Source organism: Egretta garzetta, unplaced genomic scaffold (genome assembly GCF_000687185.1).
Source record: "Egretta garzetta isolate BGI_Z169 unplaced genomic scaffold, ASM68718v1 scaffold311, whole genome shotgun sequence".
Lineage (NCBI taxonomy): Eukaryota > Metazoa > Chordata > Aves > Pelecaniformes > Ardeidae > Egretta > Egretta garzetta.
Window position 1 is genome coordinate 440341 of NW_009258678.1, and position 17934 is coordinate 458274.

General features: G+C 43.6%; 1 protein-coding gene across 1 annotated transcript; it reads right to left on the reverse strand.

Annotated features, from left to right (window-relative positions):
- Positions 1–877: 877 nt before the first annotated feature.
- On the reverse strand, positions 878–17558 carry DHRS7 (dehydrogenase/reductase 7). The gene is made up of 7 exons (XM_035888666.1): positions 17543–17558; positions 16933–17058; positions 9777–9883; positions 8534–8773; positions 3504–3626; positions 1834–2049; positions 878–1083 (listed from the first exon to the last, which is right to left on the reverse strand). Exons 1-7 carry the CDS (start codon positions 17556–17558, stop codon positions 1048–1050), a joined length of 864 nt encoding a protein of 287 aa, XP_035744559.1. The 3' UTR covers positions 878–1047.
- Between the last annotated feature and the right edge of the window lie 376 nt (positions 17559–17934).

Sequence of the window (17934 nt, forward strand, 5' to 3'; positions counted from 1 at the left end):
GACGTCGGCCCTACTTCAGCTCTGACATGAGTGCTGCTGTCTTGGCTGTAAGCAATCTGCTGTGAAATGGGTATCACGTTAATACCGTGGCCCCTCTTGTAGCCCGAGGCTGTCCTGCTACAGGAACGTTCCCCTGCTCCTCTCCAGGATGCTCTCGAGCTGTAACATGTGCCAGGTTCAGAGCAAGGCTGAGCGCTGCCTGCGACAGGGGTCACATCTACACCCTCCCGCTCTCCCTTCCCCACTGCTTTGCGGCCCGTGGGCTTTGCAAAACAACCTGGGGACTGTGGACTCTGCTGTGGTGCTAAGAGACCTAAAGATTATGTACATCTCTAGGTTGTGCCAGAAGGTAAGGGATCTAGGCCTAAATACACACAGAATACCAGGTTGGAAGGGACCTCAAGGTCCAACCTTTCCAGGCAAGAGCACAGTCTAGACAAGACGGCCCAGCACCCTGTCCAGCTGTGTCTTGAAAGCATCCAATGTGGCAGAGTCAACCACTCCCCTGCGCTGCGTAGAGAGGGATAATGACTTCTTTATCTCTGCTGGTGATGCCCCTTTTGATGCAACCCAGCATCCTATGATGCTGATAGACCACTTGCATAGCAAAGAGGAAACCTTTTCCCAAAGGAACCCTTCACAAACCCAGGCCGTGCATCCTTACCCTTCTGCTTGTGGGGGATTTCTTGTTCAGCGTCCATTAGGAATGAAAGCGAGGGAAGCCAGGTCCTGTGGGTATCTAACATTTAGCCTTGCTCACCAAGTATGTGCCAATGTCATAGCAGCAGAAGAACAAAATGATACTGCCTGGCCTCTTCCACCTCAATCCTTTTAAGCTTAAAAATTCAGCCTATGGGAGTTTAGCATGAAACAGGTATGTTTAGAAAGAGACTTTTATTTAGTCAAGTGTGTATACAGCGTGATAGATTTGTCAAGTTACATGATGACAAAGGTGCAACAGATAAAAAAAAGCTTTTGTTTGCAGTCACGCAATATGAAAAAAGTGTCTCAGCCTTAGCAGAAGCGGGATTTTGTACACATTTGTCCTTACTTCTTCTTTCTTGAGTAAGAGACATCCGCATCCTGGAGTGAGAGTACATTAAATCAGTATTTCCCCCCCTTATTTAAGTCCTTTGCCCACAGGGTTATTTTTGCTTGAAACAGCTGTGACAGGGGGCAGTTACAGTGTGGAAGCTGGAAGTCTGCAGGGGCACGTGCCACCCTTATCTTTGCATTTCCTGCTTTTGGAGTACTTGAATTTTTTTTTTTTTTTGTACCAAGTTGAACAAAAACACAGTAAGAAAAAAATACCCTCTACCAAACAGTATTGCAAGAACAGAGGCCTGCGCTGCCCCTCTGCCTTCTGGGAAGTGCGTATGAGTGAAGAGCTCTGACAGGCATCGCTTAACACAATTGCTTAATGTAGTTCTGGGAGGTGCTCAGATTACCTGCCTGATATAAAAACTAGAGGCAACCAAGGGAGAGATTTTCAACAGTCTTAATTTCAAGCTGCGTTAATAATTTATGCTAGTGACCTCGAGCTCAGGTCTGTGTTAGTGCTCAGTTCTGAACTTGCAGCCCGTGTGATGAAGAGCAGGGCACGACCTTCGGCGCTGCAAGATGCACCGGTGTCCCTGTCCTGCAACGCGAGCACACTGCAGCAATTCTAGACTAGCAGGCGTGCAGCCACAGAGCATCAGCTGCCAGGGAACTGAGGAGGGGAAATAGGAAATGGATCCAAAAATACAGTCCCAACATTCCCACAGCTAAAGAGTCTGTCAGAAGAGTGAAAAAGGAAAGGCAAGCAAGGGGAGGTGAGAGGACTGAACTTACCACTCCGCTCTTAAAGTTCTGTATCCTCTTCTTGCCCATTCTGTTCATCAGCCACCAAGCCCAGGTGGGCGCATACTGCCAGAGGTAGCAAACGGCCAGATAGGGGTTGTCACTGACCCAGGCCTCCTTCAGGTCATTGGCCACGCTCACCAGGGTGAGCCGGACGCAGCGGTCAGTTGGCATCTTGTGGGACTGATCACCGCTGTTCTCTATGGACTGGAGGGGAGAAAGCAGGAGGAGGATTTAGCACTGGATTTCTGTTTGTGCGAGAGAAAGGGCCAGGCTCCGTGCAGCAGTCCTACGCCTCCCGGCTTCTATGCCATGCACAAGGAGAATAACCCGGCCACTACAGCAGAGACTGGGGAACCCATCCCTCGCCACGCTAACCCCCACCGCCGTCCTTTAGCACACATGCTTAAATAAAGCACCCTTTCAATTAATGCCATGATTGATGGGTCAAAAAAAGGTTAAAAGAAAAAACTTGATCCCCAAACTGTCCTGCTTCAGCATGGCTTCTACTTCACCGGGAAACAGATCTACTAGAACGAATTACCCATGCTGCAGCTGAGGGCTTTGCACAATGGGAACTTTCCCGTTCCCAGCTGCCTGCCCCATTACATGCTACAAGCTACTCAGTAACCAAGGTAGGAGATGAAGGCACATTCCCTATTAACTTAAATATCCCTGCCAGCCCTGCTCTGGGAGCAGCCATCTCAAACAAAAGAAAAGCTGCTTCAGGGGCAGGGATGTCTTACTTGCAATCCTGTCCACACGTATCACTTCGCAAACGTAAGCCACAGCCCAGGGAATTTATATGCATTTCCCTCCAGCAATAAGACCGCTCTGTCAATCTGTTCTTCTACTTCCCAGAGCAAGAGCAATTCTGGCTAGATTCGGTCATCCTCCTAGGTCTTTTGCCACGCTGAAATCTGAAGAATTTGTTTTGCAAGCTTTCCGGATTGCTTAAGAAGTACATCTCTCCCTTCACAGAAGCATGAAGCTTTGCAAGCCAAAAATCCTTTCAGAACTTGCTTCAGTAACAGGAGATCTCTCACGCACACACACACTGGTGAGTTATCCTGAGCTTTAAACCGATGGAATTTAGGACAGATTACATTTTGATGTATCATAGTAACAATTTTTGCCAGCTACTTTGTTAGACAGCCTTATTAAAAGCAATTGTGCAGTTGGAAGGTTTTGCTTTTTCTCCTTGAACAATCGCTAACAGAAGAATGCACGCCTCGCGTCAGCTGACGCCAGTGGCTTTGCCAACAGCACCGTCAACTGAACGGGGGACATCGTGACGAGGGCAAACAAAAAGCTACCTGTGCAGAAAGGACAGCCTTCTGCACGCAGAACTGTGTCCAGAAAATCCTGGCCTTTCCCCCAAAAGCGCAGCAGGGCGCCTGTACAGTAAATTTTACTAGACTTGGATTGTGTGTGATGGAAGAGAGAAGACCTAACAAGTCTCAAACTTTATTTTCATTTGATATGGACTTGATACCACAAAGAATTACGAGACTATACATAGTTCTGCACCAATCAAAGCATATCTTGGTAAGAAGATGAGGTTAGTGTTTGCTAGGAGGAGAAAAAGAAAAGAAAACCATGAAAGGATCACTGGGCCTGCAGCAAAAGTTGGATTTATCACAACAGAATAGAGTCCTTACCTTCGCAAGATTCTCCGTAAAGACGTTTTGTATAATCTTAGACTGTACAGGCCCTGGGCATATGTTGATAACACTTATCTCGGGGTAGTCAGTCAGCTCAGTCCGAAGAGAATTAAAAAAACCCTAGAAGAAAATATTATCATGTAATCGTCCTTTGCCATATTTCCACGTGTAGCAAGGTTTAACTATGTATTTTCATTCTAATTCTATGCCATAAAGATAACAGTATTCCACTAAAAGCAATTCCTACTACTTTGTTTGACTTTTCACATTCAATGGCCAATTTAAAATTTTATCTGCAATTACAGACATTGATATATAAATCACTGAGGAATCCATCCTTGACTTCTCAAATCCACAATAATTTCTCTAAACTGCAGTGCAGTGGCAGTTCTCTTGCAGGTGAGCCGCTCTTTCTGGTGACATTAAAGATTTTAAACTGTTTCTATTGAGTAAGCGGCACTGGTTTTATAGAAGAGAAAGAAGAAAACTTTTCAGCGTATTAAGTCAAAGGTGCACCCTGATATTTTAGGGGATAATTCTGCACCACTGAATTCACTGCAGAGTTTGAGATTTGCATCCACATAGATATAAATCTTACTGCAGCTCAGGAATATGCTACCAGTGTATCTAAGTTAAACTGTAATTACAAAAGCTGCAAGTATTTATTTTTCTTAAGCTAACAGGATACAAGATTTTTAATCTCTGTAGCAACTGACATTTAGACAGCAACTATCATGGGAAATGTGATCAATTCAGGAAGATGCTTCCTACCAAAGTTGCTGGTCAAGCAGTGTAGAGCAAGGATTTAGCAAACACCGCATGTCTTATCTTTGGCCTGGTTAACAGCAGTTCCCTCTATTTATCCTAACACGTAAGGCCCTGCTGACCTGAGCAAGTTGCAAGATACCAAAAGCTGAGCATTGGTCCAGTGAGCTTATGTTATCTCTGAAGGTCCCGTCTGCACAGTAGCCAACCACAGGGCTGCTGAGGCTTTTTTCAGTGCTGTTTGAGTAGCACTGTCAAAGTCAGTGCTGTTTCACTAAAGGGTCACACAGCTTGTAAACATGAAGTGCACGTAGCCAGAGATCGCAGCAAGCTCCTGCTTCTGCCCCGTGGCCATTCTGCTATCCCCCTCCATCTCAAGAGGTTTGCGTGCCCCCTCCCTGCCTAGTGCTGCCGTCCCAAGTTTTTACACCATGGAAGAGGTGCAGCCTTCAGCAGCCACACAGGATGGCCAGGGCATTTGCTCAGCTGAAATCCTGGCTGACACAGCATCCTGAAGACCAGAATCTTACACGCTCTCAGTCCCCTCTGGAGGCTCTGCCTACAGTACATACAGGTTCTCTAATTCCAGCGCTTATCTTAGATACCCAAAGGTAGGTGGTATGAAATCCCTCCACTTCCTCCCAAAAGAGAAGCTTGAAATTCCTATGTAAGAAAAGAAAGTGCTCTCTTCTTTAAACTCAGGCAGGAGCAGGCCCAGAGTTGGCAGCAGCAAGGGAACTCCAGCACAAGGGGAAGAGCCTGAGCATTTCTACCAAGCCCAGCCTGAAGCCAGCTCTGACTTACAGACACAGGGCACGTGGAACAGGAACTGCTATAAGCCATCTCTGGGCCTTCCCAGCTTAGTGACCAAACCCTAGAAGATGCTGAAGGTGGTAAGGCTGGACTGACTTCTACTAGGACAGAAACATTTAGAAACTCCCCCGAAGACCAGAGACTGAACAGCGAGAGCAGTGGTTGCTGCGCAGTGCAGCCCATGTGCTTATTAGACAAGGTCCTGATTAAGGAACTTTTTGAAGGCCACAATTTCTGATCCACTCCACATGCCACCAATTGTATGAATTACAGCCAGACGAACGGCACACGCTCTCCACGAGCATCATCACACTAGGAAAGAAACTGCATCAGTCCCATGAAGACTCTCGTGGACTTGACTCATGCTCTTACAGCACTCCCAGAACCAAAATAGAGGGTAATTTAATCAGTAGAATGTTGTTATGAAGAATTCCAATTGGCACGAATCAAAGCCCGATTGTTTCAAGAACAAATTTTAATTCTTAGCAGAATTCATTTCTTCCTTCCTCCTCCAACTGCCATTTAAAAGAAATTAAAAAGAAAAAAAAAAAAACAAAAAACCCCAAACAAACACAGAACAAAAGGAGGGACTTTTTCAAAAAAGGCATAATTAAGATTGCAGCATTAACTGTGTCAGCTATGCTAGACTCTAAGGCATGAATTTAAAAAAACCAAAAGCAGTAATAGATTAATTCATGTCAGACAGGCTCACATATTCAGTAACTGGTGGCCAAAATGCAATCTTCATTTCAAGATCTTAGAATATAGGTTGATACATGCTGGGAAAACACAGAAAGGAAAAACATCACTTCCTGCTTTGTCTTATTTTTCTCCTACCCTCTCTTGCATTGTGTTTGCCTGGCAAGGTTTTGGTAGCCGGGGGGGGGGCTATAGGGGTGGCTTCTGTGAGAAGCTGCCAGAAGCTTCTGCCATGTCCAACAGAGCCAATGCCAGCTAGCTCCGAGACAACCCACTGCTTGCCAAGGCCAAGCCCATTAGCGATGGTGGTAGCACCTCTAGGATAACGTATTTAAGAAGGGGGGAAACAAAAACCCCTGTGCAATTGCAGTCAGAGGTGCTCCAGGCACCGGAGCAGAGATTCCCCTGGGAAGCCCACACTGGAGCAGGCTCCTGGTGGGACCTGCGGCCCCGTGGGGAGAGGAGCCCAGGCTGGGGCAGGTTTGCTGGCAGGGCTGGTGACCCCGTGGGGACCCACACTGGAGCCGTCTGCTCCTGAGGGACTGCAGCCCGTGGGAGGGATGGACCCAGGCTGGAGCAGTGCGTGAAGAACCGCAGCCCGTGGTATGGGTCCCATGCTGGAGCAGGGGAGGAGTGTGAGGAATCCTTCCCTGAGGAGGAAGGAGCAGCAGAGACAGGCTGTGATGAACTGACCCCAACCACCATTCCCCATCCCCCTGCGCTGCTGGCAGAGAGGAAGGAGAGAATTTGGGAGTGAAGTTGAGCCCAGGAAGAAGGGAGGGGTGGGGGGAAGGTGTTTTAAGATTATTTTTTTTATTTCTCATTACCCTACTCTGATTTGAGTGGTAATAAATTAAACTGATTTCCCCAAGTTGAGTCTGTTTTGCTCATGACAGTATCTGGCGAGTGATCTTACCCTGCCCTTGTCTTGACCCATGAGCTTTTCGTTCCGTCTTCTCTCCCCTGTCCAGCTGAGGGGGGCAGTGATAGAGTGGCTTTGGTGGGCACCGGGTGTCCAGCCAGGGCCAACCCACCACACTCTCTAGCCATTTCTTCTTGGTTATCATCATCAGAGGTGGGCTACCGGGCTACCTGAAGAGGACTGCCATTCCTACAGACTTCCTTTACCTGAACTGTACTGGCAAAGTTTGATATTTAAAAACAAAAAGTTTTTCTAGATTTTTGGGGTTTCATGCCCACATGTAGCCATAACATAAGAGACTCTCAGACAGAGTCTTTTCGAAACCTATATCGCAAATCACGTGTTTTAACGCCTGCAATTAGCACCTGCAGAATTACTTGAAAGAGACAAGTAAGGAGGTTTGGAGTCTGGCCTGGTTATTGAGCAGAGGTAGAAGCTAACAAAGACTAAGCAGTTCAGTTAGCTTATTTTTAATTAATCCAGAAATTTTCGTAAACTATCTCTTTAATGTTCTTGGTCTTAACATGAGATTTCGAGTCCCGAGAATTTTTAGAGCAACACGTGAATTCCTTGTGCTCTGCAACTAATTAGCCACGCTTAGACCAGCTACACCACACCCAGAAGATAATTCAACTGAAAGAACACTCAATAAAGGAGCACAAGGGGAATTTGTGCTTCTGCTCATTGCATTCTTCTAATTTAAATCTACTAGACTTAATCCAAAAGCTCATCTCTAATGGGCAATTTCATCACTGCCACTCAAAACGAAGAGCAGCAGATCCCTCTCCGTCACAAACTGAACACTTTTTATTAGCAGAGGCCCGTCACTGTCTCCTACCTCATCGTTCTTTTGAGTGTCTACTGCCTTTGCAGCACCAGCCACTTGTCACGTGTTTGTTGTGTCAGTCAGAGATACCGATCCCATAGCTTAAGCGAAGTTATTTACCCTGCTTATGTGCTTAAATCCAGCAGGGAGTAAGAAGGTGCCAGGTTTTTTTTAAAACATCACTGAACACAGCTGGAGTTTATTTTACTGAGATCAAAACGTACATTAGCAGGAAGCCAAACAGTGGTGAAAGACAAATATGTCTAAATAAATTTACTAGTTAAACAAACGATTCCTCAATGATACAGGCTTTCTTTTTTTCCCCAGACACTTTTCTGAGCTCTTCTCTTATGTTTTTCTACTCAAGTGAGACTCCTTTCAAAAACTCTCTCCAAGCAACATCGAAAGTTAAGCGTTACACGGAAAGTAACTTCCTAAGACACTGTGCACTGCCAGTCCTTCACACCACAGCAAGGTTCAGAACTGCTGGGAAGGTTCGTTCAGATGTTCCCTGCTAGATCAGGAATTCTCATTCCTCCGAGCCGTCTGCTTTCCCACTCACTGTTCTCATTCTACTGTCCTAAAGATTCCCTGTAGTCTTAAAACTCTCACCGGTGACTTTTCCTCCCTAACTGAATTAAGATGAGAACATTAGGGCTTCTATATGCAACAGAACAGTAAGATTTAGGTATTCCTTCATCTGAAGGCCAGAGGCTAATGTCTTGTGTTTCACACTGGAGTTTTACTACGTAGTGGTGAGGACCAACTAAGATGGCATTAGAATTTTAGTCAGGAAAATAAACCTACACTGGGAGCTGAGATATTTCACATTTCAGAGCAAATTAATTTTAAAGGACTTTCAAAACCTGAGAAAGCTACATATGCTGTGCGCAATTTCAGGTGAGACTTGTTTTTTCTGCACAGGATAAAGTCCTCAGCTACAGTACTGAGTGATGCTGGTCTATTACACAAGACTTAATTAATCTCAGAAATTTAACTTACCTGCAGAGCATGCTTGCTGGCACAGTACCCAGAGGCAAGAGGAGCTCCCATGATACCCATCACACTGCTCACAGTAACAATCTTCCCTTTTTTCCTTTGGATCATGTGATTCAGGACATATTTTGTTAAAGAGATTGTACCCAGGTAGTTGAGTTCCATTATGGCACTGTAGACGTCCAGGTTTGTATCCACAAACAGAGAGCGTTGGGAACGTCCACCGTTGTTGACCAAAACATCGATCTCAGGAAAGATACAATGATAAATTAATAGAACACATTTCCTTTAGTATTTGCACTTGCTCAGGCAACTGTTAACTGGCTGTTCTCTCCCCTCTAGCATCACCTCTGCCATATACAAGTAAGATATATCAGCTGCTGTAGAAGTTTTAGCAGCCGCTCTCTCCCACTAGACTACCCCTTTGAATTGAAGGCCAGCTAATTTTGAGCTGAGTCAACAGAAGAGGAATACAGCGTTTGATGCCAAACAAGGTTAAGTCCTAGTACAGGAAAACTGGCAGCCGGAAAGTTGTTTTCCACACAACATTTTTTTAACCCTACTGCAGTGTAGCAAGTAACATTCAATGCTCAGGTCCTGCAAGGTGACCTCTGAAAACACATTTTGTGCAAAACCAGGGTGAAGAACAGAAGAAACAAATCTGTTACCAAGAATTTCATTGTGAAACCAAAGTATCAATGGACTAAAGGCCTAGTTTGAAGCTTTGCACATTGTACTTAATGTTAGTTACACCTGACTGCTATTTTCTTAACTCTGTACTCTGGACTAGCAATCTAGAAAACTACGCACAAAATGAGGAAAACAATTGTGCCTGGTGTCCAATTTTGTCCCATATGGCTCTGAACCCGAATTACATGCATTACTGAACACTACAAAATAAAGGTTCTGACTTTCACACACAATTTTAAGCCCTAAATACACAGCTGAGGATTGTTCCAGTTGGTCCAGAAGTTCAGTGACATCAAGCAAGTGAATTTCCAGTTCTTGGTAATGACCAGTGATTATTTGTTCGTTGCTGCATCTCTGCGAAGCCTGCCGAAACCCAGAAGCAAGCAACAGAAGGGATGAAAATTCAGGTGTTTTTTGGCAAGTTTAATATTGAAACTTAGGAAAGGTGTAGACACCGGTGAGTTTACCATATGATAGAATAAAAGTGAAATACAAACATGAACGCAGGGATAGGAGATAGAGGAGAAAAAAAAAGTTTAACCCCAGAAGCACACCTTACCTTGCCAAAATGCTTAAGAACACTGTTGGTTGCAGCTTCATGAGAGCTTCTATCAGTCAAGTCAAGACGTAGGACAAGGATATCGTTTTCACTCAGGTTGCTAATCTCTAAAAACAACCATAAAGTGAATGGGAACCAGTAAGAATGCTGGCGTAACGATCGTGGGAAACGTAATCTGCTTTTAAACACCAAATTTTCACTAAAAAGACACCAAGAAACCATAGCATTAAATTGGAAATAAAATGCTTGCTTTGTTTTCATTTTGATCTCCACATAGAATCCATTTTTAATCTGTTCCTGTCAAGCCTTTCTTTCCTCATTATTATGTTTTTGCTTGTGGAAAGCTTGACTTTATTTAATAGGCTTGTGTAGCACAATATAGAGAATTCAAGTCTCCAAAGAAATTGCAATAGTTAGGAGTAACACGCAACAGGATTATCTGATACTGAAATTTTTCACTGAGCCATTCAGAAGCGCAGCGTATTGACACGTTGCTGGTATGTTCACTGGTCAAGTATGTTAATTCCTGACAACAGGACTTGTACAATTAAGACTCAAACCACAACATATATACAGGAGTAGTTATAAATGACTACAGAGCCTACAGAAGCTAGATTATTGGAGGATTATTGGAGGAGGTAGAAGGAGAAGTTTTTTGTTTAACTGACAGCTTTTTAACATATCCATCTCCTGAAATAAAAGCCAGCTGTCAGCCAGTTCAAGCTGTCCTGCTGAGTGTCTCTACCACTGTCTCTTCAGAACAACTTTTTCCATAGGAAGTATTTCTCGAGCAGTGATACCCTGGAGTTTTGGGGCAGATGACTCAAAAAAATAAGATCTCCAGTGTTAATATTTTCAATTTTTTTTTTAAACTACAAAAAAGAAGTGAAATGCATGGTTTGACATAAAGACAGCTGAATAGGTCAGAAAAGGAAGGGAAAATAATAATAATAAAATATACAAAACAAGTGATGCACAGTGCAATTGCTCGCCACCCGCTGACTGATGCCCAGCCCGTCCTCGAGTAGCAATCACCCTCCACCCCCAGCCAGCTCCCCAGTTTCTATACTGAGCGTGACGCCATATGTTCTGGAATAGCCCTTTGGCCAGTTTGGGTCAGCTGTCCTGGCTGTGCCCCCTTCCAGCTCCTTGTGCCCCTGGCAGAACAGGGGAAGCTGAAAAGTCCTTGACTGGTGTAAGCCCTGCTCAGCAACAACCAAACCATCAGTGAGTTACCAACATTCTTCTCATACTAAACCCAAAACACAGCACTGTGCCAGCTACTAGGAAGAAAATTAACTCTATCCCAGCTGAAACCAGGACAACAGGTACGGTTGAACTTTGTCTTGACAGTGATGTACAAATAAGGAGGTTACTTAAATCCATAAGTTGCCTCTCTTCAAAGGTCGCTCGTATTTAGGCTACTGGTTATAATAAGCCCATTTGTCTGGTTTAAAGCTACCAGCATTTCCATTTATTGCTCCCTCCAACCAAACCCTCCATGTGCATTTTCCCCTCCATTTCTTCCAGAAAGACAGCAGTAAAATCCATGCAGTTTAAACTACCCTCTCAGAGACACACTCTACCTCATGCTCCCTCAAGAAGACTTGCACAGTTGAAGCCTACTGGGATGTGGAAAGTTTCTGCTGTGGATTAACAAGACCACACGGTCAACCCCGCCAAGAAAGCTACATGGGGAAAAAGCAAAAAGCAGAGGAAGAGACGCAGACTGCTGATAAGGAAGGAAGTGCTCTTTTATATTATGTAAGAAACTTTTGACTTCAGGAAATATCAAACCAGAGGCCTAGTTCTTGTTTTGGTGCAATCAGTAGTCCAGTCTGATTTCCACCCTCCAGAGCACTTGGACCATACATCTCTATCAGCCTCCTTACTTCTTTTCTAGGGTGAGGAATCCTTGTCTAGCGCTCCTCAGACAGCTTTTACAAAAATTCAAACATCCTTGTCACCCTTTTTCTAAACTTCCTTCTCCCATCCACCCATCCCCTCGTTTTTCTGGCAGATGACTAGAACCATGCACAGCGTTGAACACATGTACAGGTCCCAATTTATATATTGTCGGAGTGTTCTTCACTCTTTTTACTAATAATCCCTAATATACCACTTGCTTTTTTGCCTGCTACCAAACTGATGCTTTTAAGGGAACATAGAAACATAGAATCATTTAGGTTGGAAAAGACCTTTAAGATCACTCAGTCCAACTGTTAACCTAGCGCTGCCAAGTCCACCACTAAACCATGTCCCTAATGATAACCCAGAAAAACACTTGCTCCCAAGTGGGACACCTTAGTCTAGAGTTTATCGTTTTAGACAACTGCTAACATAGATTAGTTAACATCTTTTAGTGAAGCGTCTCCAGCTGCAAAGTGAATTGCCCATGGCCACCAGCATTTGGATGCAGCACACCTGAAACTGAGTGCTCAGAGCTCAGTCTACCCAGAGCAAAGGCCACTTTCACAGCTGTGTGTATTTTCTTGAGGTCTTTCTGGAAGTCACCTTACAAAGCACCTCTGCACTACGTGGCTTCTCATTAGGATCAAACTGTCCAACCACCAAGCAGCAGGTCTTCTGAGTGACATTTTCCTATCAAGCAATCATGGGCTGCCTCTTCCCTGTTGAGGTTCATTAAGTTCTAGTTACTTTTTAACTAAAACATGGTTACCATCACCCAAAGCCAGCTTGTTTTTTTAAAGACAGCTGCATAAGTAATGCTGACTTAGAATAATATTTTGTTACAGCATCAAGTGTATACCTCCTTTCCCTAGGATCCCCTCAAAGATTTCAGATGAACAACTCTTCCCAATACATGTTGAACCAAGATAGCAGTTTCTCGTAAGACAAGAAGTGCTATTACTCAGCATAGACCCTTTATTTTCCAGCTCTTCAGCACTTCCTCTTTTACTTTTTATTTCTATCTTGTTTAAATGCCCTTTAACAGAACATGAGCCTTTAGCAGAGACTGAACAACATGACCTCCTGAGGTCCATCCCAACCTTAATTACTGTATAATTCTATAATTTATAAGTTGTCTGTCATTCATTTGGCCTATCTGTATTTAAATCATATTTGAGTTCCGTCAAATCAAGAAGCACACCTCCCATCGACTTTTTTTTTTTGTTCTTTTTAGAGGTTTTGAGAGAGAACAGCCTCCAAAATTGCTGGTGAAATTCAACTCATGTTGCAGAGAGTGGTTGGGGAAATAGAGAAGCCACTTGCAGGAACCATGTAAGTTATACAAGTCGTTTTCTCTCCCTCCTGCAGAGAAGTGTTGAGTTGGCATCCACATGACTCAACAGGTATTACCATAGCTTTTATGGTACTTCCATTCTCTCTCTCTCCTTCAGCTTTTAAGCAGTGTAGAATGCATAAATGTGTATCAAAGGGTGGTGTCTCTGAATTTTAAACGAGATAAATGTGCTTGCTTCTGACATTAATATGAAAATTACCTAGTTAAGTTGCTGCTGTGTATAGCATCTACAGCTGGCATGTTAAAGCCTATTAGCTCCAATTATGCTACATAATTCAGCCAAATTAAAGTTGATGTTACATGTTGTAGCTCAATCTTAATCCATTCCATGCTACTCAAACCCTACAGAATAGAATACTCTTAAACTCAATTGCAAAAAGAAAACAAGCAGGTGGAAGCAGGGACAAGCTGCCCAGGAAGCACATGGACCCACTGCTCAAGCATGCAGGGATGGAATCAGGAAGATCAACACTCAGAGTTGAAACTGGTGAGGAATGTGAAAGACAACAAGGGCTTCATAGGTACAGCACCAACAGAAGGAAGGCCAAAGACAGATTGAGCTCACTGCTGAATAGGGATAGCGGTGAAGTGACGAAGGGCACCGAAAAACATGAGGTACTCATTGCCTTCTTTGCCTTAGTCTTCACTGGCAAGGTCTCCTCTCAGGTCTCCCACGCTCCTGAGGCTAGACTCTGGGGGAAAGAAATACTACCAATGTCAGAGGAAGACCAAGTTAGGGACAAACTGCACATATAAACAGGCAATATATACATCCAAGATTTACAAGAGCTGACCAATGTCACTCATCTTTGGAAGGTACTTGGTAAATGGAGTAGCTCCCCAGTGACTGGAAAAATCCGAATGTCATACAGCCTAACCTCAGTCCTTGGGAAAATTACGTGGCAAGTCCTCCTGAAAGCAATTTCCAAATACATGAAGGACAAGAAGATGAATGGGAAAAGCCAGCATAGATTTAGCATGGACATACGCTGCCTGACCAACTTAATTGCTTTTTGTGATGAGATGACTGGCTTTGTGGACAAGGGGTAAGCAGTGGATGTTGCCTACCTTGACTACGTAGCTTTCTATGTTGTCTTCCATAGCATCTTTGAAGCTATATTGGGAAAATAAGAGGGGTCTAAACAAGTGGATTACAATGCAAGTGAAAAACAGGCTGGATCACCAGGCCCGAAGAACAACAACCAACCATTTAAAGTTTAACTGAGGGCCAGTTATAAGTGGTATCCCTTCATTATCAATATCTTTTAATATCTTCATTAATGACTCAGATGATGGGACAAAACACAGGTTTTCAGCAAATTTTCAGTTAACACCAAGTTCAAAGGAACAGTTGCTATGCTGGAGGGGAGGACTGCCATTTAGAGGCATCTTAACAAGCTAGCAGGTCGAGGGAGGTGATTCTGCCCCTCTACTCAGCTCTGGTGAGACCTCACCTGGAGTACTGCGTCCAGCTCTGGAGCCCTCAGCACAAGAAGGACATGGAACTGTTGGAACGGGTCCAGAGGAGGGCTACAAAAATGATCCGAGGGCTGGAGCACCTCTCCTATGAGGACAGGCTGAGAGAGTTGGGCTTGTTCAGTCTGGAGAAAAGGAGGCTACGGGGAGACCTGATTGCGGCCTTCCAGTACCTAAAGGGGGCCTATAGGAAAGATGGGGAACGTCTTTTTCGTAGGGCCAGCTGTGTTAGGACAAGGGGAAATGGTTTTAAACTAGAACAGGGTAGGTTCAGGCTAGAGGTAAGGAAGAAATTTTTTACAATGAGGGTGGTAAAACACTGGAACAGGTTGCCCAGAGAGGTAGTGGAGGCCCCATCCCTGGAAACATTCAAGGCCAGGTTGGATGGGGCTCTGAGCAATCTGATCTAGTTAGCAGTGTCCCTGCTCACTGCAGGGGGGTTGGACTAGATGACCACTAGTGGTCCCTTCCAACCCTAAACATTCTATGATTCTATGATTCTATGATAAGAATGGTCTGACAAACCTCATTAAGCTCAATGAAGTCAAATGCAAAATTTCACACCTGGGACAGAATAATGTCATGCAGTAGTGCTGGCCAGAGTCCAAATGGCCAGGTATCAGCTCTCCAAACAAGACCTGAGGTCCTGATGGAAGGACAAGTTGAATGTAAGTCAGCAATGAGCTCTGGCAATTACAAATGCTAGTGGGCTGCACTAGCAAGAGCAAACTGAGGGAAGTGACTTAAATGCCTGCCTTTAAAAACTGCATCTAAGAGTACTGTGCCCAGTTTTGGACCCCCCTAGTTCAAGACAAATACTGATAAACTGGAGATAAGCGTAGCATAGGGCCACTAAGATGGTTTGGGGGTCTAGTGCGCATGATAATCAAGGGAAGGGGTAGAAAGTTCATTTTATATAACCTTGAGAAAAGAAGGGTAAGAGGGGAAGGAGGCTCAATTACTCTCTTCCACTACTTAAAAGCTGGCTATAGAAAATATAGAGTAACTATGTTCTTAAAGACTTTCCAATATTCCTACTAATCTGACCTATAGTTGAAGTTCAGTAGCATATATTTGCACAAGGCATGGCTACATAAGACTTCAAAGTTAGTATATACCACAGCTAAGACATTCACAGGGTTACTTCAAGTTAGCAGAGGCAAAAATTATCTTGCGTAAGTCTGTACTCTAGGTTCACATCAACTGAAATAATCTTTCTGAATATTCCTTAGCACATCACACTCTCATACAAGTGGTGCCTGAAAATGGATATCCAGGATTATGGCTCCCGCCCGTCTATCTAGGGTTACCAGTTTTGCAATGATAACAAACGGCCACAGACGCAAACGTAGTTGCATACTTTTACTGACTGCTAAACATTGCGTCATATAGCACTGGAATTTTGCCATGATTACCACTTAACCACACTGTCATCTTATGTCCCTTGCTTTCTTTTGAAGATACCTATTTAAGTGACTGCTTTTTTTAAGCATCAGAAAATAGAAATAAGGAGTTGTGCATTTTTTAAGTTCCTTGACAGATTTTCATAGTAGCCCGCTGCAACTTTCAGATTTCTAGAAATGCTTAGGTGCTAACCTAAGACAAATGTTTCATTATTCACCAGCACTCATTCCAAGTAAACTGTGGACATTGTCATCATTACCAGGAATGAACTGTCAGTGTCATAATATACTCAGTATTAATTACTGTGTACTGAGCTACCGAGGATATATAGTCTGAAAAAGACATAATGTTAATGATGTTCAAAATTTCTATTTATCAACATGAATTAACTGTCTAACCCACTTGCTGTCAAGCCAGAAAACGGCAGGGAAACAGAGAAACAGGAGCAATGAAGCCAGACTACTGACTCAGCAGGCGTATGAAAGATAACTGGAATAGTTAAACATTCCACTTCACATTTGTTCCTCTTGATCTACAGGAGATCCTCTCTTGCAATTGCTCACAACAACTTTTTCTGAACATTTCTATTCAATCCTTTTCCAAAGAGGAAAGCCAGTTGTCAGTCTGCCTGTAACATGCACAAACATGAAGGAAGAAGACTTCTTAGTCAGCAGCTACATAGTTTGGTTCTTAACAGGATGATACCCTCAGATTGTTTCCTCCATTCCCCACAGTATTTATTCCTTTTTCTTAATGTAGTATCTTACAAGACCACTTGCAACAGACAATGAGATTTTTAGGTAACATTGGCTTATGAAGGAGCTCATAAGTCTATACAAAGGCTTGTCACTCGTGTAAAGAAGATACCAGCTTCAAACCTAGAGTGAAGTTATGTATAAAGTTTATTTTCATCATGAAATTTATTCCTGTGATATGTGGGTTAGCATTTCTGTGGCAACTCCATCACAGCAAGAATGGAACTGCTCTTATGAAGTAGCAAGTCGTACTTACGAAGACATCTCTTTTTCACTCTTTCAGCAAGTAAGGCTCCTATCTTTGATAGCTGGTAAGCCAACTCTTCTCCAATTCCACTTGAAGCTCCTGTCACCCAGACAACCTTGCCACGCAGTTCATTTTCTGTCAAAAGAATCAAGACAGTAGTTCACACACTGCCAATGCTAGGATAAGTATTTAAGTCACTGCAGGGGTATAATCTGATACTGGTTTTAAGAAATATGCTCAACTTCTTTGGCTATTACAAAATCCTGACTTCTTTATTTTTTGGTCACGTGCAGTTGTGAAATTGTTCATAGCTGTTCTGTTGCCACCTGAACTTTGTTCCAAGGCTAATCTGAATAAACACTGATTATCTACCTGATGGGAGAAATTTGATTGCATTTCTGCAAGCCATCCACACACAGCGTTTCCACTAACCTCATCAAAAAGGGCTTCAGAGGAAAAGGGAGAATTCTTGGAAATTACAGAAAACAGTTACTGTATTGCAAATCCAAACAAAAGCCTAAGCAAACCTTTCCCAATAATATTCTACCTCAAAAATGTTCCTAAGTAATTGTCCACAGAAGAAAATTCTCTGAGCAAAGACAGCTAAATCATAACAAACCAAATTGGGTGTTCATCCATTCTGTTTTGTACCTGACGCAGGTTAATTTCTGCATTGGCTGGCATACAGTACAAAGAGTTCCCAAGGTGTAAGCTCACGTGTGAAGTTCCATGTGCTCAGAGTTCCTGCCCAGGCATGCTTTTTTAACCTGTAGTAAAAGTAATAGCACCTTACTCCTTTTACTCCTCTGCTTATATGCCTGTTCCCCCTTGTTTGCAATCAGCCCCACTCCATGATGCACCTGGGTACTGGGAAAAGGCTTAGCTTTCCAGACATCAAGCACTCAGAACACTGCTGACAGGAGCTCTTCCTTCTATTTCTCAAGTTTGTACAGAAGAGCTTTCCAACAACATCTAGCCAAGCAAGATTCCCTGGTACAATTCAAATAGCAG

Bases quoted from the DNA above. Each gene is read 5' to 3' on its own strand.
- DHRS7 (XM_035888666.1), bottom strand. The intron at 8,774-9,776 runs GTAAGGTGTGCT...ATCTTTCCTGAG, and splicing joins TTCTTAAGCATTTTGGCAAG to ATCGATGTTTTGGTCAACAA. The intron at 3,627-8,533 runs GTAAGTTAAATT...ATTTTCTTCTAG, and splicing joins CCAGCAAGCATGCTCTGCAG to GGTTTTTTTAATTCTCTTCG.